The sequence below is a fragment of the Brassica napus genome, chromosome A2, assembly GCF_020379485.1.
Source record: "Brassica napus cultivar Da-Ae chromosome A2, Da-Ae, whole genome shotgun sequence".
Taxonomy (NCBI): Eukaryota; Viridiplantae; Streptophyta; class Magnoliopsida; order Brassicales; family Brassicaceae; genus Brassica; species Brassica napus.
This window is the reverse complement of record NC_063435.1, coordinates 15788653-15810660: the sequence shown is the minus strand read 5'-3', so window position 1 is coordinate 15810660 and position 22008 is coordinate 15788653. Positions and strand designations below refer to the sequence as shown.

The following is a 22008-nucleotide window of genomic DNA, read 5'->3' as shown; positions in this document are numbered from 1 at the left end:
TAATCTTCGACAGTTTCTTCTTGCGAGTACTCACATACCACTCTTCAGTAAAACATGCATAACTTTTGTTCTAACCGTCAGATGGACCTCATATTGGTGGCACTGGAAAGCTAACTAAAATCTATATCGTGTGTTAGAAGATGAGCTCAATCGCACTGTTGGAGGTTCTCCATCCATAGATAAACGTCTGACGTGACTGTGCAATTCTACACTCAAATAGCTCAAAAATCACCAAAGTTCCCCAAAACGTATATGAACCTGAAAATACACAAAAATAGACTCCAAATAAATATAATAGACTCAATAAAATACATATACTATGGTAAAAATATCGTAAAATCAATGGTATATCAACAGGCGTTAGAGAACTGTTGAGGTTGCGACACCTCGGGAATAGCGTTAGAAAGAAGAGGAACTATGGCGAAACGAGGATGTGTCATATAAAATACACTTTATTATTGATAAAAGGCCTAAGGCAAATTTTGTATTTTTGCAACGTGGGAAACTCTTCAATAGTTCAAACCGGTGTTCAAAAACGCTATCAGAGCGGCTGATTACACGCCGGTTCTACGTTCGGCGGAGCTCCACCGCCACGATTATACCATAATCAGTAAAAAACGGCTGAAACTAAAAAAACATGTATATTCTGGTGATTTTTAGTCGAAATCGGTAAGTATACCATACACCATGATAGTAAGAAAGAAAATAAGGTGAATCAAAGAAAATTGACCAAAAAATGAATCAGTCCATTTGCTGTAAATTAGTGAAAAAGGTCTTGGTCTTCCTTTTTTTTGGGTTTCCATGAAAGTGTCAAGATGCTTCCTTTTTCTTTTCTTTTTTCTTTTCTCTGGTATTAGTGAAAAGGTCTGAGTCTTCTATTGCATGTTTTTGAGAGATAAAATAGATTATATGCAACTACCAGCTTACATTATTGGCAATAGACTTGTCTGCTACATTATCAAAAACGTCCGTATTGTACTCAACTAGCTCTGATGTATTATCCTTACTTTTTATAATGTGTAATATATCATATTTTGTTGAATAAAATATATAATATACTATTATTCTTTTCCGTTGAACATAATATATATTATACTATTATCATTATTGTACAAGTACTTTTTTTTGTCAACTATTGTACAAGTACTTAATAACACCTATAGATGTTCATTGTAAAAGAAAAGGCTCTACCCCTCATCTATACATATGATTATTTTTTCTAGCAAAGAAAAGTACAGACATGTGCGTTTCCTAAAACCAATAAAAAAGTGAACGTTAATTTTTTTTTTTTTTCCTCTGAATTTCATTAAGGGATTAAATCCAAAAGGGCATAGCCCAAGCATTACAAAATAATTCCAGAAACCCAATTACAAACAGCACAAGACAAAATCAAAATTATGGGCCCAACAGCCCAACATCCGAAAACCCTAAAAAAAAGATAGGCGCCGCTCAAACCGCACGGAGCGCGAGCCTCACAACCGTCTTTCTTCGGCACCGGAATCCACGATACGACGGCTAACCGCGACGTCGTCATCGGATCTGGGACGAAACCATTCAAAACCAACTTTTCAAGGCAGCTCGTAACCAACCAAAGCTTACCGAGACTCATCAGTAGACAGATCTACGAATTTCTCGAAGAGTAAACGCCGCCTACAATCGATTCATCATCTCCGACATTCATGCATGCGGAACCAGATTCAGAACGAGAGGCAGAGTAACAAGAGAAGCTCGGATTTGTAGATCGAGGTGACTCGAGAGAACCAGCCGGCGCTAGCGGTGCTAAGGGAGCCACCGCCTCCCGGAAACAAGACCGGCGATCTCGGTGCTGGAGAAGCCACCGCTTCCCGGAGACAGAGACCGGCGAAGAAGATGCTGAGAAAGCCATCACCTCCCGGAACAAAAGCGGACGGCCACTGTAGAGAGGTGCGCCGCCGAAACTAAACCCATACTATCTATAACCCTAAAAACTGAATCCCATGCTTGAGAAAACCTTAAAACACAAAGACCGGACCGACGGTGGCTAAAGGAGCCTCGCCGTCGGCCGGGAATCCTCTTTCAGTTTCTCTCTCTCTGAACGTTAAATTTTACTCTGTCGATTTTATGATAATATACTTTTATGTTTTTATGTACATTACGTTTTATTATAATTATATTATTTTATGTGATTATCATTTTTAGTTAAACCAATAGTAATTTTATAAATTTGATTAAAAGTTAAATTTTGTAATTTTGTGATTAAAGAATATATAAATATAGACTTTTATGATTTATATATTCTTAAAAATTTCTATCTTTTTGTAAGAACGGAGTATTTAACAATATATAATCTATAAATTATTGATAGCAAAAAAAATCCAAATTTCGGTTTTGATATATTTTGCCAAGTATGAAAAACTTGTTGTACTATGTTTTGGTCAACAACGGCTTACATTAGCTTAGAAACAATAATGAAATTCCAGCCTTTTTAGCCAACTTTTTCTCGTTTCTCACGTCACTTGAAAGGTATGAATGAAATGAAAAGTTCAAACGCTATCTTCTACATTTAGATTTAAAAACATTTACTTAGACAATAACGACCTTCCTATCGGAATGCTCTAAATTGATAGAGATAATGTCTCCTACAATGAAATTTGATGAATAAATTCATATTCCTCCGTTTCGAATTATCCGTTTGGACTTCGACGCACAGATTCGACGCACAGATTAAGAAAACATTTAATTTTGTATATTTACTAGATAGAAACATCATTACCAATACATTCTAACCACATTTCAACCAATTAAAAAATATATTAAAATATAAAATAAATAAATTTTACATTGAAATTATAAAACGACAATTATTTTAAAACACAAATTTTACCCTACAACAACAAGTAATTTGAAACGGAGGGGATATTTTGCAACCCTATCAATATGAGTAAACGGGAATAATTGGTTTAGAGTTCGGATTTAGGGTTTAGGACATATGTGAGTCAGCCGAAGATTTTTCAATAATCAAAACGTAATCAGAATTAGTCAGTTCATAAACCTATTAATAATCTCTGCAAATTGAGTAGTTTTTCAAAATTATGCCTCACATCAAAGTAAGACGCCTAATTGAACCTATTAGTAATCCCTCCTAATTATTGTATACATTCAAATCCCGTCAAACATGAACGTTTTATTTACGGTCAGTCAATACACAAAAAGATTGGTCAAGACCTAGTTATTTAACTAATACACATTTTCTTAGTCATTGGTTTTGCTCACATATATAAATAATATAACATAACGAAGTAGTACAAAGTTATTAAGGGAAAAAAATTTTTGTTTAATCATTTCTAAAAATGAGGAAATGCTTTGCTTTGATGATCTTCCTCGCTTCTTTTCTTCTTCGTGTCCTTCAAAACCTCGAACTTGTTCATGCCGTCGGGTGTGCCGGAAGCTTATTCAACGTTAACAGCACTTACGCTCAGAATCGTCACAATCTCTTCTCTACTCTTGCTTCAAAAGTCGTTGCCAACGGTAGATTATACAACGATTCACTCGGCCAAAATCCCAATAGAGTTCACGCTCTTGTATTCTGCACAAGAGGCGACGAGCAAGCTTGTATTAGTTGTGTCCAAAAAGTAACACAGAATATACAAACGAGCTGTCCAAATCGCATGGATTCGTTCCAGTGGAACAATGACGATGTAGATGACCAAGTTTCTTGTCTTGTACGTTCCTCAAACCACACAACTTTCCAGAACCTCGAGCTTCGACCTGCCGTCATTCACCCAAGTCCAGATAGTATCGAACCATCCAAGAACACGACCCTTTTCAGTAAGCAGTGGGAAGCAACGGTCAATCGGACTATCCAGGTTGCCACGGAAGCTAATACTTCCTCGCTACTTCAGTACATTGGTGCTGTAAAGGCCGAGTTCACGGAGTTTCCAAATGTATACATGTTGATGCAATGCACGCCCGACATAACTTCTCGAGAGTGCATGATATGTTTGGAAAACTGCGTGGCTTATTTTAAAACACAGTTTTGGGGAAGACAAGGAGGCTCGGTTAGTCGCCCGAGCTGTCTTTTCAGGTGGGATCTATATCGTTTCCATGGTGCCTTTGATAATGTAACAATATTTCATGCACCTCCTCGAGTTCAGCCACCTGAAAATGACAAGAAAGGTAAAACAAATGAGTTCGAGCATTGTCACTTAAAATGATAAGAGGGATAAGAACAAGAATGGTTATAATTTTCAGGAAAAGGCATTAGGTTGGGTGGAATTATCGCGATAACTGTGCCTGCTTTCATTACTCTTTTGGTCTTTATTGGTCTCATAAAATTCTATGTTCGGAGGAGAAAATTCAACAAGGGAATATATGGTAAGGGTATGTACCTTGTTTACCTTGTTTCTTGCATCAATCAACCTTACATGGAGAGGGTACGACTTATTTCTTTTTTTAGTTGGTAGAGCAGAGTACTCCGATTCGGACTGTCAATATATGCTACGGTTTGATCTTGGTATGATCTTAATGGCAACCGATGAATTTTCGTCTGAAAACAAGCTAGGCCAAGGTGGATTTGGTACGGTCTATAAGGTAGTAACAATATGTTTCCTAATGAATTAATTATATATTTAGATGTTTGTCTTGAATGACTAACAAGTCTTAAAAACCGGGTTCAGGGGATATTACTAAACGGGAGAGAGATAGCAGTGAAAAGATTAACCAGAGGTTCAGAAGAAGGATGCATGGAGTTTAAGAATGAGGTTTCACTCTTGACAAGACTCCAACATAAGAATTTGGTTAAGCTTCTTGGTTTCTGTCATGAAAGAGATGAAGAGATTCTTGTCTACGAGTTTGTCCCCAACTCAAGTCTTGACCACTTTATCTTCGGTGAGACATCGAAACTCAGCTGCATTTTAGAATCTCAAATTTGATGAGTGAATCTCGGCAATATTAAGGAAACTAGGGTGTAGGATCATACGAAAGCTTCCAACATATCCTTTGAAAATGTATCAAGCCGCTCGTAGAAATTAGGTCTTCTTGGAATCTGTGTTGGAAAACTGTAAATTCGTTTTTGTAATAGAAAAAGACTAAGATAGCACCAAACCAAGTTTATGTTCCCAAAGTAGCACTCAAGGCTCAAAATCACAAAAATACGTTTTATTAAAGAGGTAAATATACATTTATACCCCTTGGGTTAATTAATCCAAACCTTAGAGTTTAGAGTTAAGGGGTGGAGTTTTGGAATTAGGGTTTAAAATTTTATAAAAAAAAAATACTAAAAAAAATAAAAATTTTAAAAACAGTTTCAAATAGTATTTTTAAATTATAAAAAGAAAATTTGAAAAAAAAAATAAAAAAAAAATTTCGAAAAAAAAAATTATAAAAATTTCGAATCTGAAAACATATAATCTGAAACTATAAAAAAAATTATTTTTTTCATTTTTTTATTTTTATTTTATTTATTTTTATTTATTTTTGTTTGTTTATTTAATTTTAAACCAAGGGTATTAGGGATATTTTACCCTTTAATGAATGTCATTTTTGTGACTTTCTCCTTCTAGTGATATTTTTGAGACATAAACTTCAAAGGTGCTATTATTGATAATTGCCCTTTTTGTAATGATATGCCTTTTTTATTTATTTATAGATATTTAAGTTGGCTTTATTTAATTTTGTTTTAAGTTTTTTCTTTTTTACCAGGATGAGTGAGACTGAGCCGATATTTAGTTAAAGAGGACTTTAAGAGAGGTGTGAAGCCGTTTCCAACAAAAGATCTTATTAACAATAAAAACTATATTTCAAATCTGCAGATGAAGAGAAGCGTTCGCTTCTTACATGGGAGGTGAGATTCAAAATTATAGAAGGTGTTGCTCGAGGTCTTGTTTATCTCCATGAAGACTCTCAGCTGAAGATTATTCACCGAGATTTGAAGGCAAGCAACATCCTTTTAGATGCAGAGATGAATCCTAAAGTTGCAGATTTTGGGACGGCTAGGTTGTTCGACACTAATGAGACTCGAGCTGAAACAAAACGAATAGCTGGAACTCGGTAAAAACATATTAATGAACTTTAAAGACACATTAATATGTGCGCACCATCAATTAACGTTATTATTTGCATATATGTAGTGGATATATGGCTCCCGAATACCTGAGTTACGGGCAAATCTCAGTTAAATCTGATGTATATAGCTTCGGTGTTATGCTTCTAGAGATGATATGTGGTAAAAGAAACAATAGCTTTGAAGGAGAAGGAATTGCAGCTTTTGTAAGTTTCTTTACATATCATTCTTCTTCGTCTTTACTTTCGTATCTTCAAACCCTTGTCGAAGTAAGAATATACAGTAGAACCTCTATAAATTAATATTCGATAAATTAATAATCTTTATAAATTAATAAATTTCATCGGTTTCAACTTTGAACAGTTCAAAATTTAACACAAATCGGTAATATAATAAGATAATAATTTTTCAAAAAATTCTATGTAAATATATGGTCCCATTAAAATTTTAAATTGTGTATACATATTTCATATAAGTAAGAACCTATTATTATATTTTTTTATCATATATTCACAATGAAATTATCTTTATATTTTTTTAACATTTATTATATTTTTGATGAAATTTAATAATATTATATCTGAAACCCAATTTAAGTTCTATGCAATATATATTATATACACCAAATACTAAAATAAAATTAATATAAATGTCAAGTTTCAATAAATAATAATTAATGTTTATACACTAAAATCAAATTTTTTTTTATCATAAAATAAATATATCTTAAAATAAGAAATCTAAATAATGAAAGTTTGTAAATTAAAATCTTTATAAATTAATAAAATTTAAAAATTCTAACATTATTAATTTATAGATGTTCTACTGTATATATAAATACATATTTTGGTTTAGGCATGGAAGAGATGGGATGAAGGAAGGCCTGAGATTATAATTGATCCATTCTTGGTAGAGAAGCCGAGTAACGAGATTATTAAGTTGATCCAGATTGGTTTGTTGTGTGTTCATGAGAATGCAACAAAGAGACCAACCATGAGGTCTTTAATAATTTGGCTCAGCCGTGAGACTATTAGCATCCCTTTACCTAAGGATCTTGCTTTCACAAGGAATGAATCTCAATCTGAAGATGGTACAATGTCAATGAGCAGTGTCTTCACAAAGTTGAGTTCACGTTGAGTTATAATTTTATTAATCAAGCGATGGTGTTTTTAGGTTAATACCATGTATTGTAATTGTATTGATTGAGAATGAGCGTAGTAAAAAGTGTGAGGAAATACAATCGTAGGTTCTATAAAGCTGTACAAAGGATGTATGTTAATAACTATAATGCATACGAAGTTGATTACATGTCTTCTTTTATATAATATCAATAATATTAACAGAGAATAAAACATTCATTAATAGTAGAATATTCTTTTGGTTTTTGGGATTTAACTACATTTAAGCTAACAATAAAATTGACCAAATTAATTATACTTTACCCCACACTAATGGGTCAGTATGGTATTTTACCAAATACAAGAGCGGTTATTTAATATTTATTCATTTCGAATTTTGAATCAAATCACAAAGAATAAATATTTATTCTAAACATGGACTAAGTAAACATACTAAAAATGTACTAAAATTTTTATACTACTTAACAACTTATCTATGTTTAGAATAAATATTTTTTGGACCATTTCATTAGACTTAACTATTAAAAGGGAAGGATTCTCAAAAAATCTACTTAAACAAGGTTATTGGACCATTTCATTAGACTTAACTATTTTTTGGTCTTACCTTATATTTTTCTAACTATATAAATATTTTACATAATTTAAATGAACTCATTTCTTATTCTCCCATAATCTACTATATAATTACCCTAACAATAAATTTCCATGAATTTAGGACATATTATTCAAACATTTTTACACATGACGTGATCATTACCACATATAGTTCTACTAATAGTATAAAATTTACAATGGTTTAGTTATGTTTAATAGGTATATAATTTATATTTTAAAAATTTATGTATTCATTTGGTTCTCAGTTCGGTTTCTATTTTTTTGGTTCCAAAGATATAGGATATGCTCAGTTATTTATGAAATTCATCTTAAACTTGATTTTTTTTTTAAGTTTGGTACGTTTCAATGTATTCGGGTAAATGTACTCAACCCTATAAAATATCTTATATAGAATTTATATTAAAAGAATTTATTTTATTTCAAAAATAAACTCGTGCTTTCTAAACTTAGATCAAAATCTAATACATCTTTATGAATCATGATTTTTGGATCTATCTATTAATTATCATTTCCTTATGAATCAACACATGTTCTACGGGTGTATTATATCTAATATAATTATTTTAAGAAAATTGAAAATGTAACCCGAGCAGATTCAGATCTAGTTAATGCTTAATATGATTTGTGGTTGCATGGACTAGTTATTAATGCATACTTGAATGTGCTTACCCAGTGAGAATTGATGTTAATTGTATGATTAGTATAAGGATTAAAATTAGGAAGTGGGTTAATCTAATTGTTTGTTTCTAGACTTAAGGATTTACATTTGAATGTTTGACTAACATCCTAGATGACCATTAGATCACCTAATCAATTGTGAAACTCCATAAGTCTATTTTTAAATATTAATTAAAGCTTATTTATTTTTTTAGTAATTGATCGAGATTGAGTTCATTTGCTTATTTTCTGTTTTATTACTTCAGAAATCCATCTTTGACTTAGATTAATTATGAATTTGCATTCTTTTGTTCTTGAAATACTTAGGTGTGATTGACACATTAACTGTTACAATTACATTGTTGTGGCTGACAAAAAAGTACATTGTTGTGCTTACAACTTAAGTGATTAAGGAATACAACTTTTTCCACAGACGCCGCCAGCTACTGGAGAAAAAATCCAACGAGAAAAGCGAGATTGAAGATGTAAGATGTCCGCTCTAAAGTAGTCGCTGACGTAGTTGCTGAAGCAGACGAGTCAAGGTGCTGAGCTGGAGCCGTATAGATTTGGAGAGCAAGAGAGTATCTTGGAGATAAGGAAAGAGGAATAAACTTGAGGAGTAAGTTTATGACTTAAAGAAAGAGGAATAAGTGCATTCTAAGAAAAAGAAAGTTGCACTTATTGTTATGGAAGATGTCCATACATGTTGCCTTGGAGACTAGGGTTTCAAGAACGTGGAGAATAACTATAAGATACTTATGAGGTCGTCTGTATAGACACAGAGACACCGAGGCTGATCTTATAGAGAGAGATAAGCTCTTGGAAGTGTTCTTGGGTCGTGCTGAATCAGTTGCCGAAGTACTTGACGAAAGAGAGACATGGTTGGGTAGATTAGGAATTCTTCAGTAGCGTGTGTTAGGACATTACCACTAGACGTGTAAAAGCTGAATAAACAAGGTCTTGTAATAGATTGTTTCATGAGATTTCTAATACAAGCATAAGTGTTGCTTGTAGTTATTTTGTCTCTTGGTTTACTTTCTCCAGTAATATACTGTAGTGTCATCTTGCACCTACAAGTGGTATCAGAGTGGGGCACCTAAGTTATCGGTGTAATCCTGAAGGTGAAGATGGTCACGATTGTTTTGATGCAGAAGGAAATCATGTTGAACGCAGACCAGTATGGTCATTGGAAGGCTTGCATGAAGCAGATAATTCGAGGAATCAATGAATATGTGTGGACAGCTGTAGAAATTTGTTGGGAGGAGCCTACCATAGTCACAGGAGATGAGAAGAAGCCTAAGCCAAAAGAGGATTGGTCAGAGGCAGAACGCAATGCACCTAAGTTTAATGCAAAGGCATTGTCGGTGATTTTTGGAGCGGTTTAAGCATAACAGTTCTAGCTGATTCAGGGGAGTACTTCAGCTAAAGAGGCGTGGGACATCTGAATTCATTTGAAGGAGATGAGAGTGTCAAGATGACACGTCTCGATCATCTTCGGTCGCAGTTTGAGAATCTTAGGTGCTCTAACAATGATTCTATGGCAAGCTTCAGTGCCAAACTCAGTGCTATGGCGCATGAAGCATGTGTACTTGGGAAGAAGTACAAGGAGAAAAAGCTGTTAAAGAAGTTACTACGCTGTCTTCCAACGAAGTTTGGAGCTCACAAGGCGGTTCTGCAGATGACTACAAACACGGATGAGCTCAAGTTTGATAAGCTTGTGGGAATGCTGAAGGCATAAGAGATGGAGACAGACAGTAGTTCAGTCTCTACGTCAGCTGGTGCATAAAGGAGTACATCGCTTGTTGCTGACAAAGATGGAGATAGATCTTTGCATTTTGAAGATGCAATGGGTATGTTTTCTAGGAATATTGGTAAGAGGATGAATCCCTCTGGTGGGAGGAATCAGTATGGTCGCCAAGGAGGTGGTCACGACAGTTCAGAAGAAGAGAAGGTCTCAAGTGCTACGAGTGTTAAGGAGTTGGTCATGTGAGGACTGGCTGTCATGTTGAACAACAAAGGGAACTCAAGTGCCCTGAGTGTAGAGGTGTTGGACACACAGCGTGAATGTCCAAACTCAAAAAAAGAGAAAAGGAGTTTCATTGGAGTCGTCTTATGATTCAGAATCTGAAGAAAATGGAAAGGTGGTGAGAAATCTTGTTGCATTTGGTGCACACAAGGAGGAATCAGATTCAAATGTTGGTCAGACGATGAGGAGTATCACGTCATGTACAACAAGTGGTTGAATCTCAAAGATCAGAACTGAGACGGGAGGATATGACTCATAAGCTAATATAGATGCTAAAAGAAGCCAATGAAGAATATGCGGCTATGAAAGAGAAGAATGTCTCTGGAGCAGGAGGTTAGCAAACTGAGAGAGGTTGCTATTGATGAACGAGAAAGAGCAAGGATGCTGGAACGTGATTTGGCCGACAATCGCAAACAGATCAGGATGCTCAACAGCGGACTTGGATAATATACTCTCGATGGGACAACCAGCCAAGGCGAATTGGGAACTGGGATACCGAGGAGCTGAGAGTACTGACGTACATCACAAGGGGCTGTCACACTTCGTGCAGGGAAGCACATCAAAAAGTGGAGCCGAAGAAGTTTGTCATGAAGTACGATAAGGAGTAAGACAGGAAGTTCTACAGCGCGTAGCTATGAGTAACAAGCTGAAAGTAGTACATCAGTGCAACAACATGAAGGTCAGATAGGAGGTTCTGAAGCATGGTTGTGGAGCTGGTACAAGGAAGGAGACTGATCGGTGCATCAGCAACTATGCAGGCCAAGCAAGAAGCAAAATCAGATGTGTTGTTGGTTATGTGGGAAGGTTGGACACAAGAAGGTGAACTTTTTTGCTCGTGAGAAGAGCAAAAAAATGGCCAAGAAGGTGAAGAAGACGCTCATTAAATCAAAGAAGGTTGAAGAGGTGCTCTTAGCCAAGAGTGACTTACTTGATGAGGTCAAGGAAGAGACGTCATAAGAAGGGTGCAGCTCTGTTAAAAGTGATCTTGAGGTTGATCAAGAAGCATCAAGCATGGAGCCAGGAAACGAGGTTGCTTGTGGGACAAAAGGGAAGGAGATCGAAGTTCGTCAGGAAGTGATGTGAGATGATCTTCAGGAGGGTGATAGTGAAATCACTCCAAGAAAATAACAACGAGTGCATAGTGCACTCGGTGTGGATGGGGAAGGGCTCATGGTCAAGAAGACGACACATGACAGAAGCAAGGTCCTCAACAGAAGCTGGTGGAAGGGTAGTTCGACATGTGCGTTAGATCGTGATGCAATACTTGTTATTCCGCTGCAGCAGGGGCTGTGTTATGATTATACATGAAGAAACGGACGGATGGGTCTGTAAGACTTGACATCTAAGCATCTGTGTTTTAGCTTAGTATGCAATCAAGCAGGGGGAGAATGGTGATGTTCTGGTCCAGAGTATGCATATCTCATGGGGGAGAAAAGCATGGTGTGGTACACATCTCGTGGGGAAGAAAAACACATTTGGTGTGGAAGTTTCCAGGTGAGGAACATGGTTGCAACGTGGTTGATAAATCAGAAGATTGTTATGCTTGATCGTCACACAAAGCTAAAAGGGGGAGATTGAAGATTTAAGATGTCTACCCTGAAGTACTCACTGACGTAGTTGCTAAAGTAGACGTCGTGGTGAGTGGTGAAGACCATGTGGAGTCAGGGTGCTGAGCTGAAATCGTGTAGATTTGTAGAGCAAAAGAGTATCTTGGAAATAAGGAAAGATGAATAAACTTGAAGAGCAAGTTTAGGACTTAAAGGAAGAGGAATAAGTGCATTACAAGAAATGGAAAGTTGCATTTAATGTTATGGAATATGTTCATATCCATGTTGCCTTGGAAACTAGGGTTTCAGGAACGTGGTGAATAATATAAGATAGATATGGGTCGTATGTAGAGAGACAGAGACACAGAGGCTGATATTATATAGAGAGAAAAGCTCCTGGAAGTGTTTTGGGTCGTGCTGAAGCAGTGGCTGAAATAATTGATGGAAGAGAGACATAAGCGGGTAGCTTAAGATTCTTTCAGTATCGTGTGTTAGGATATTAACACTAGACGTGTAAAGCTGAATAAACAAGGTTTTGTAATATATTGTTTAAAGGAAATTCTAATAAATCATAGTGTGTTGCTTGTAATTGTTTTGTCTTTTGGTTTAGTTTCAGCAGTATTATTGTAGTGTCATCTTGCACTAACAAATTTGAGGTACATCAATACACATAGAATAAATTCAAAAGATGTTCGAAAATTGGTAGACAAAAAAATTCAGTGTAGTCATAGTTAAGGATTGGGGAAGAGGATGACTAGATGTAAAGATAGAGATTCGTGAGGTATTGGCTTGGTTTAAGCTTTGTTTACTTCTTTTATCTGCGGGCGATCCCTTGCTACCTTAACTGAAATATCCACAAATCTTTTCAACAAAATTGGCAGGAATGGCTTGTTAAACCCACCCAGATGACTCAAGATAAGTTGGAATGGACCACAACTTAAGTCGTAGAAAACATGGTCAACGAAGCTGCAATAGAAATTTCGATTAATATTGGGTATCTTCTTCTTAAGTTTCAATTTCTGATCCATAAAAGTAGAAACTAAAACGCAAAACTAATATAAATATATAAAATATGAAATATAAACTCAGAAGAAGTCTTAGTCTTTTTTTTTTTGGTTTTCCATAAAAGTAAAAAGGTGCTTCCTATTGCTTTGTTTTGGACTGGTGAATCCATGGTGCTTCCTTTAGAATGCATGCAACTAGACATATAATATACATTCTTTTTCTAAACAGCCCATTGTTTGTGGTGGACATATACATTATGACAAAACGTAAAAAATTTAATTACTATATTGCATGGTGTTGAAGGACAAACTAATATAAATATATAAAATATGAAATATAAACTCAGAAAAGGTCTTAGTCTTTCTTTTTTTTTGGTATTCCATGAAAGTAACAAGATGCTTCCTATTGCTTTGTTTTTTGTCCGGTGAAGTCGATGGTGCTTCCTCTAGAATGCATGCAACTATGACATAAAATATACATTTTTTTCTAAAGCACTAATGCATGTATCACATCATAACTCTGCAGTTAAACATGTGCTTGGACGAGAGAATAGTACTATAACAGATAATCTTTCGGAAAGTCTTTGTGTTGCACTTTTTTAATAAAACTCTACAGTTAAGTATGCTTAGTATAAGTTTCATCAGAACTCTGCAGTTAAGCATGTTTGGAGTAGGCTCTATTGTATCCTTAGGATAGTTTACGCCACATCATCGATATTAGCATCGGCCGATCTCGGATATGGAGAATTCATTTGGGGCGAAAGCCTAGACACCTCATGGTTTACAAGAAAAAAAAAACAGTCCATAGTTTTTAGACATATACATTATGACAAAACACACAAATCTTTACGTACTATAATACATGTTGTTAACGGAAAAAATAATATACATAATATACAACAGTTAGTTTACATTATTGGCAATAAACTAACCTTACATTATCAAAATCATCCGAACAACTAGCTTCGATATACCACATGTACTAATTTCTTAGCTAAGACATTTAACTTGAAACATTTATCTAGATTGATTGCACTTCAAATGAAAACAATCCCATGAATTTTATTTGAAAATTGACTTTTTAGGTATTTTTACCACAATCATTCTAAAAAAACTGACAGGACCTATTTACAGGACCTATTAAAAATGGTGAAAAGGCCTATTAAAAATGGTGACATATATTCTATCTAATTATAACATGGCTTAATAAAATTATGACACAAATTTCAGTTGTAAATATTCAAATATAAAAAATAACTATATGGTAATTACCATAATTAAAAATTGTAAGCAAAATAATTTATATCTTAGATAAAATTTATTATAACTGTAACACTAAACAAGTTAATAAAAATATTAGTTTATTTTATTAGTATTTTATATAATTTAAATGTTTCTAATGAGAAATCATCCAAATATAGTAAAAATGTAACAATATATTTCATTTTTATACATATATTTTCATGATTAAATTGTTCTAAATACTGTTTATGTTTTTTCTTTTTTAAAATATAGTATACACATGATACTATAATTAAGAGATAAAATACCATAATATAAATTATCATATGTATATAAATTATCATATGTAAATGGGCTTTTTTCAAATATGACTCAAAACAAAAAGTCAAACACAAAACTAACCCATGATTTTTTTGGAACTTTCATTTGCTAATTTTACTCCAGAATTTTGGATTATTTACGAAAATACCATTACTTTTTTTTTTTTTGAAATGAGTGTTTTACTCTAACATCATCGTCTTCATCAGGTATTTACAATATTTTAATTGCCACCAATCCACCATGAACAACCAATTTGAAGCTCTTAATGCATCCAAGTGCAATTTGAAACTACATCTCTTTCACTTTCTCTCTATATTCATCAAAAAAAACTCAAGATTATGATCCTAAACTTTGTAAGGTTCAAACTCATGATTCTTGGTCATTAACAAGCGGGTCTGTTTCGTGGTGAAGTTATGTGTGATAGGAAAAGCTAATCAAGTAATCTAATTTGTTGAAAGTACGAAGTTGATTTCTTTTTTTGGGAAATGACTTAATGACCTATTTCTCCACCAGAAGCATCATATAGTAACCAATCCACACTATCTTTCATGTTCGTCCTAATTGCACACATTTTAAGTATATAAACTTATTTACCCCCATTTTCAAAGATCAAAACCCAAATCCACATAACCGTTGGTTTTCTTGGTTTACATCATAACTGAATACCAAACTAAATTAATAACCCAAATCCAAAGAGAACCAAATCCGAATAAAACCAAACCAAACCAAACCAAACTAAAATTCAATTCATAAATGACCCAATTTCATGTTCTTCTTCCTCTCATCATCGCCATTTTTTAACAACCACCTTTATTAAATGAAATTGTATACATGAAATTAATTAACCAAACAGGAGGAAAATTATATAAAAAAATCAGCAATTTGAATGTTGCAGAGCCTTTTTCACAAGCGTACGGCTATACCTCTGCTGCGAGGAGGTGGGGATGCTATGTATCTGCAGCGGCGCTAATCCGGAGTTCTCTTAGAGGTTGAATGATGTTGGTGGAGTATATATGTTGTTTCTTCTCTAATTTCCGTAACTGAACCGACGATTGAGACGGTGGTGGTGACGGTTGTTTCTTCTTCTGTTTATGTAGCGATTGATCATAACCAGTGCTCATCGGAAAAATGGACTCCATGTCAAATCCTCTGTTTCACCCAACCAAGACGTTTCAGAAGACAGATTTAATTAAGGACTGGAGTTGACATATTAGTTTTTTATTTTCATATTGATATGGTCGGTGAAGAAGATGGAGATCGGGTCGGGTTACGGAAGACATTTTTAATTATGGTTTGGTATTTTTGAAATTTAATCTGATTAAATTGAGTTAATTTAATTTAAAACTAGGTTTAAAAGTGTATTAACTGGTCTAATACTAATTGGTTAAAAAAACAGGTTAAAACTCAAATTGAGAAATAGTAAACCTTTCTAAACCGGCTCAGTGTCGGTTTTAGTTCTCATCTAAAACATTTTGTAGATTTGGGTTTCGATCATTGAAAATAAGGGTAAATAAGTTCATATACATAAAATGTGTGTAATTAAGACAAGCATGAAAGATTGTGTGGATTTGTTACTATACGATACTTCTGGTGGGTAAATAGGTCTTTTACTCTTTTTTTTTCAAGATCTGTTCGCCAGAAGACTTCTGTGTAAGTCTTATGGTCGTAGAAGACTTATATGGAAGTCTTCTGGTCAATATAGAGGTTAGTTTTGCAATTGACTTTATGTGTGTTTTAAGAGATTTCTCTGGAAGTCTTCCAACTTTTCTTTGTTAAAAAAAATTCTCGAAAATACCTGAGAAGACTTCCTGGTAAGTTGTCTAGGTACACAAGTTAGTTTAGGACACACAGTTTGTATGTGACCACATTCACTACAAGAGAAGCAATGTAGAACATTCATACGTGCTGGTCGTGATGAAGCTATTGTGTCGCTAATGGTTCATGTTTTTGCGAGGATCGCACGTTGAGTAGTGCTGTCCGTTTGTTGCGTTGAATTAATTGTCGTTGCTGAAGGTTGAAAACGAGAACGAGAGGAAGATGTCCAAGACGGTTATAGTTGGAGATCTAAGGAGACCGCACGTTGGTATGCTTCTGACTCCGAAGTGGGAATGAACTGTTCTAGTGCGACTAGTAACTGAGAGTGTAACACCCCCCCCCCCCGATAAATCGTGAGATCAGTTGCTTCTCGGTCTCACCTAACGTCATCCTAGAAGTCATGTAGAAACTCTGTTGTGTATTCCTCAACATCTTGTGTACCTTGTTGTAAATTTTGATTTTTTTTGTAAAGGGTATGTTCGTAGTTGTATGGGAGGAATGCTCGACGCATGTGCTTTGTTAAACAAGCCCACGAGTTGATACGCGGCTTGTTATGCTGTCTGCGTGATTATTTGAGTTGTTGCCGCCAACCCATAGCTCGTCCTTTGAAGCGTGTTGCGACAAGAGGGACTTGCATGTCATCGGGAACTTGTCAGAACATGAGAATCTCTTCGACCGTATTTAGCCAATCGGTAAAGTCTTCCAGGCTTAATGTACCATGCAATTCGGGAATATCCGAGTGGAAACTAGATTCCCAACAATTTGGAGGGTTGAAACGGTTGTCGATCTCTTCGCCCTGAGCATGGTAACAATCGTTTTAGTGAACACCACGATGTCAATGTTGCTCAATGCCTTGATCTGCGAACACGTTGTCCAGTATCTCCTTGTTGTTTGATTCAATATGTTGATCGTTGTGTTGCTGAGGGTGATTGGCGTTGATTCACAGCAGGGGCATCCCGTTGGTCGCACTCTTGTTGCTGTTGAAGCACCGTTGTAAGGATGTTTTTAACCGCGGCTTGTAACGCTGCTTGCATACCTGTTGTAAACGCTTCAAACATCCGACAAACTTCTTCCTGCTGTTTGTTTGTCATTGTCTTGTGTGGTCTCATGATCGATTGTTTGATTGAGAAATCAAATGGACTGATTTTGATACCAACTGATAGAGTAACCGATAGTTGTAGGAACAAATTTTTAGTCTAAGAATGCCCAAAAGAACCTATGAAATTCAATACGTTGAGATCACCTACCTATGATCTAGCCGTAAACAATATATGAAAGCAAAGTTTCATTTTATAAAATCAATAATAATTTGTCTCTTTACAAAATTTAAAGATCACTATATATATAGGCATAGGAAAAATCCTAAGTCATTAAAGATTATGACCTAATATTCTATCCAAAAGTCTTGATCCTAACCTTCAACTTTATCTAAAACAAGAATAATAAAGGAAAACTAAAGCCAAAGCTGAAAAAGAAATACAATCCACGCCGCTGCATCAATTTCTATAGTTAAATTATGACGATTCACCTCGCGGACATGATTATAAATTAAGGGATTCATCCACTGTGAGGAAGTTTGCCTTCTATTACACAATGACAACGGTACCTATACTACAGTTGCATATTAATAATAAACAAACTTAGTTTTGGTCTAATCATGAACGTTACTGAACATGAAACAAGAAGCTAATTGATTAAGAAGATAATTAACATAGGATCAGAATTGCGTAGTAATGTTTCTAACTGCAATTCATATCCATATGTATATTATTGACCCATTAGATGATTGCAGGCTTGCAACTGACCCTACAAACCATACAAAATCATATTTGTTAAAGCCGCCAAGGACCACCAATGATGAACATTTTCTTGACTAGGACAAAAATATTAATAATAATTAAAAAATACACAACTATTTATATTTGACTCATAAAAAGTCCAGTGTCATATGTCCTTTACTAAATAGTTAATTTAAAAATTATTTAATGTACTATGTTAAATATTGTTATTTAAAAGATTAGAAACTCACTTTAATAAACTCACAAGTTGGTTGGTGATGCTCTTAGGAAGTCGAGCATTACACGTTTTCTCATGTCATCTATATAAATATATCGGGGCTCTAATAATCGATAACTTCCTGGCAATCACGAAAATACAAGAAAAATAAAAGTTGATGTAATTACTAAAAAAAATGGGGAAATGCTGTGCGTTGATGATCTTGTTATTGTCTGTTCTTCTTCTTGTCCTTCAAAACCTCCAAGTCGTTAGCGCCGTCGGGTGTGCCGGAAGCTTTTTCAATGCAAACAGCACCTTCCTTCAGAACCGGGACGATATATTCTCTACCCTTGCTGATAAAGTCATTGCTAACGGTGGATTCTACAACGCTTCACTCGGCAACAGTCCCAACAGAGTTTACGCTCTTGTCCTCTGCCAAAGAGGCTATGACCAACAAGCTTGTTCCAACTGCGTCCAAAGCGCGACTCGGGGTATACAAACTAACTGTCTGAACCGCATGGATTCGTTCACGTGGGACAAAGACGTTGAAGACAATGTTTCTTGTCTTGTACGTACCTCAAACTCCTCAACTTTCGGAAAACTCGAGCTTAGACCCGCTATTATATACCCAAGTCCACTTAGTATCGAAGCATCTAACAACATGACCATTTTCGAACAAGAGTGGGATGGAATGGTTAACGGGACTGTCGAGGCTGCCACAGATGCTGAAACTTCCTCGGTAATAAAGTACTTTGGTGCCGTAAAAGCCGAGTTTACCGAATTTCCGAATGTGTACATGCTGATGCAGTGTACACCGGACATAACTTCTAAAGATTGCAAGACATGTTTAAGAGAATGCGTGACGTTATATAAAAACCAGTTTTGGGGAAGACAAGGAGGCGAGGTCAATCGTCCGAGCTGTTTTTTCAGGTGGGATTTTTATACATTCCATGGCGCTTTTGGTAATGTTACTAGAGTTCCTGCGCCTCCAAGACCTCCGGCTCAGGAAAAGGAGAGCTCTGCAACCGACAAGAAAGGTATTTCAAATAAGTTCAAGCACTGCTAAAATTTGTAAAAGTATGATATGTAAGTTTACAGACTAAAAAGAGTTTGTAATTTTCAGGAAGAAGCACAAGGTCTTGGGTTATCATAGCGATATTTGTGGTTCTTACTTTGATCAATATTCTGGTATTTATCGGTCTCATAAAGTTCTTTGCTGGGAGGAGAAGATCAAACAACGGATATAATAGTAAGTGTACCTTGATTCATAAGTTCTTTGTGATTAGATTTTTATTTATAAACAATAGTGGACCAATAAATTTTTATAATACTGAGACAAGAGAGAAAGACTTATTGTTGTTTTTTTCTTTTAGTTGGCAGTGCAGAGTACTCTGAGGCTGATGGTCAATTTATGCTACGGTTTAATCTAAATATGATCATGACAGCCACCGATGACTTCTCGTCTGAAAATAAGCTTGGCCAAGGTGGATTTGGTACTGTACATAAGGTATAAATAACATTTTTGTAATAATGAATGATTGATCTTAATATTGTATAGGTAATAAATTTTGAAAACCGGTTTCAGGGGATATTACCAAACGGGCAAGAGATAGCGGTGAAGAGATTAACTAAAGGTTCAGGACAAGGAGATACAGAGTTTAAGAATGAGGTTTCACTTTTGACAAGACTCCAACATAGGAATCTGGTTAAGCTTCTGGGGTTCTGTAGTGAAGGAGATGAAGAAATTCTTATCTACGAGCTTGTCCATAATTCAAGTCTTGACCACTTTATCTTTGGTGAGAATTCGAAAGAAAGCTGCCATTTTGTTTAGTCTTAGAAACTTTTATAAAAAATGTTTCTTTAAACTGTGCAGATGAAGAGAGACGTTCACTTCTTACATGGGATGTGAGATTCCGAATTATAGAAGGCATTGCTCGAGGTCTTCTTTATCTTCATGAAGATTCTCAGCTGACGATTATTCACCGAGACTTGAAAGCAAGCAACATCCTGTTAGATACAGAGATGAACCCTAAAGTTGCAGACTTTGGGACCGCGAGGTTGTTCGATGCTGATGAGACTCGTGCTGAAACAAGACGAATAGCTGGAACCCGGTAAGAGCATATCAATCAGCACACATATAAATATATGGATATTTAGACAATTTTGGATTAAATATTCATGAATTAATTTGCATATATGTAGTGGATATATGGCTCCTGAATACCTGAATCACGGGCAAATCTCAGCTAAGTCTGATGTATATAGCTTCGGTGTTATGCTTCTAGAGATGATAAGTGGGGAAAGAAACAATAGCTTTGAAGGAGAAGGACTTGCAGCTTTTGTAAGCTTTCTTCTTCCATTTTTCTGTTATCTTCAAGCCTTTATGTACAGTATGTAAAACAAATATTTTTTGGTGCAGGCATGGAAGAGATGGGTTGAAGGAAAGCCTGAGATTATAATTGATCCTTTACTGATGGATGAACCGAGAAACGAGATCATTAAGTTGATCCAGATTGGTTTATTGTGCGTTCAAGAGAATGCAGCAAAGAGACCAACTATGAGCTCGGTAATACTTTGGTTTGGCAGTGAAACAATGATCATTCCTTTACCTAAAGCTCCTGCTATGACGGGAAGTCAATGTCAATCTGAAGACGGTACAATGTCAATGAGCAATGTCTTCACGGAGTTGAGTTCTCGTTGAGTTATAAAATAGTGAATCAAAAAGTTGTTTCAAGATATATATACTGTATATGTCACCTGAAAACGGATATTGCCTCCCTTTTGTTTCCTCATTTATGAGATGTGTCGACGGACTATCATTTCATAGCTTTTGTTTTTTTGACAACAAGACATTCACAGATTCAGATTGACTATGGAAACCAAATCGGTAATTCCGCATCCATGTGAACGACGAAAGACGGTTGTTTCCTATCACTGCGTGCAAAGCTATCCGCATGTAGGTTCTCCGTCCGAAGTACATGAACGATGTCTGAGTTGAAGAAACTTCTTCGTAAAAGCTTGATATCTTCCAGATAACTTTCAAATACTGGCCATTCTTCTGATTCCGAAACTATCTTCACCAATTGAGAACAATTTGTTGCAAACGTAACATGAAACTGTCTTAAATTCTTCATACATTCATTTGCTCAAATCAAAGCTTCCACCTCCGAATGAAGAGGTGAAAGACATGCATTTACATTCATTGCTCCTAATAAACCATCAAAGCCCGGTAAGGTACTATACTAGCCTTGTCCCGAAAATAGTTCCTTATCTTTCCATGAACCATCTATAAAACACCATTGTCCTGAAGTTGTTAATATGGTTGGTCTGTACCTGATGCTCTCTCTTCTGATCAGTGAGTACATGTGCTTCAGCCCAAAGTGTTGATTCCAATTCTGCTAATTTAAGTGTTTCCTTTGGATCAATATCCAGATTACTAAACACTTTATTATTCCGACCTTTCCATATATACCATAATATTCATAGCTTAAAAAAATTTTATTTTGAAACTAATATAAATTTTATTCATACTCAAAATCATCATCTTCAGCGAGTGGGACTTCTTATTTCATTATCTGATGACTAAAATGAAATTTCTAAATGGTGT

At 35.3% G+C, this 22008-nt stretch overlaps 2 protein-coding genes across 3 annotated transcripts; both read left to right on the top strand.

The window, feature by feature from the left end:
- The first annotated feature begins 3279 nt into the window (after window positions 1–3279).
- Window positions 3280–10258, top strand: LOC106430063 (putative cysteine-rich receptor-like protein kinase 39). 2 transcript variants are annotated; one of them, XM_013870839.3, is made up of 7 exons: window positions 3280–4155; window positions 4231–4353; window positions 4436–4569; window positions 4656–4866; window positions 5790–6027; window positions 6108–6246; window positions 6896–10258. In XM_013870839.3, exons 1-7 carry the CDS (start codon window positions 3330–3332, stop codon window positions 7175–7177), a joined length of 1953 nt encoding a protein of 650 aa, XP_013726293.2. In that variant the 5' UTR covers window positions 3280–3329; the 3' UTR covers window positions 7178–10258. The 2 variants fall into 2 exon arrangements, with proteins under 2 accessions (XP_013726293.2, XP_048612619.1); XM_048756662.1 differs by having other exon boundaries at window positions 4231–4359.
- An 8267-nt stretch (window positions 10259–18525) lies between these two features.
- Window positions 18526–21230, top strand: LOC106430044 (putative cysteine-rich receptor-like protein kinase 39). The gene is made up of 7 exons (XM_013870819.3): window positions 18526–19438; window positions 19525–19650; window positions 19775–19908; window positions 19987–20197; window positions 20275–20512; window positions 20604–20742; window positions 20821–21230. Exons 1-7 carry the CDS (start codon window positions 18598–18600, stop codon window positions 21100–21102), a joined length of 1971 nt encoding a protein of 656 aa, XP_013726273.2. The 5' UTR covers window positions 18526–18597; the 3' UTR covers window positions 21103–21230.
- Window positions 21231–22008: the final 778 nt, after the last annotated feature.

What these genes read in the sequence shown, in the direction of transcription:
- LOC106430063 (XM_048756662.1), top strand. Translation starts at nt 3,330, where the DNA reads ATGAGGAAATGCTTTGCTTTGATGATCTTCCTCGCTTCTTTTCTTCTT. An exon ending in ACCTGAAAATGACAAGAAAG is followed by an intron (nt 4,156 to 4,230) that starts GTAAAACAAATG and finishes TATAATTTTCAG; the next exon opens with GAAAAGGCATTAGGTTGGGT. An exon ending in GAGAAGGAATTGCAGCTTTT is followed by an intron (nt 6,247 to 6,895) that starts GTAAGTTTCTTT and finishes ATTTTGGTTTAG; the next exon opens with GCATGGAAGAGATGGGATGA.
- LOC106430044 (XM_013870819.3), top strand. Translation starts at nt 18,598, where the DNA reads ATGGGGAAATGCTGTGCGTTGATGATCTTGTTATTGTCTGTTCTTCTT. An exon ending in CTCTGCAACCGACAAGAAAG is followed by an intron (nt 19,439 to 19,524) that starts GTATTTCAAATA and finishes TGTAATTTTCAG; the next exon opens with GAAGAAGCACAAGGTCTTGG. An exon ending in ATCAAACAACGGATATAATA is followed by an intron (nt 19,651 to 19,774) that starts GTAAGTGTACCT and finishes TTTTTCTTTTAG; the next exon opens with TTGGCAGTGCAGAGTACTCT.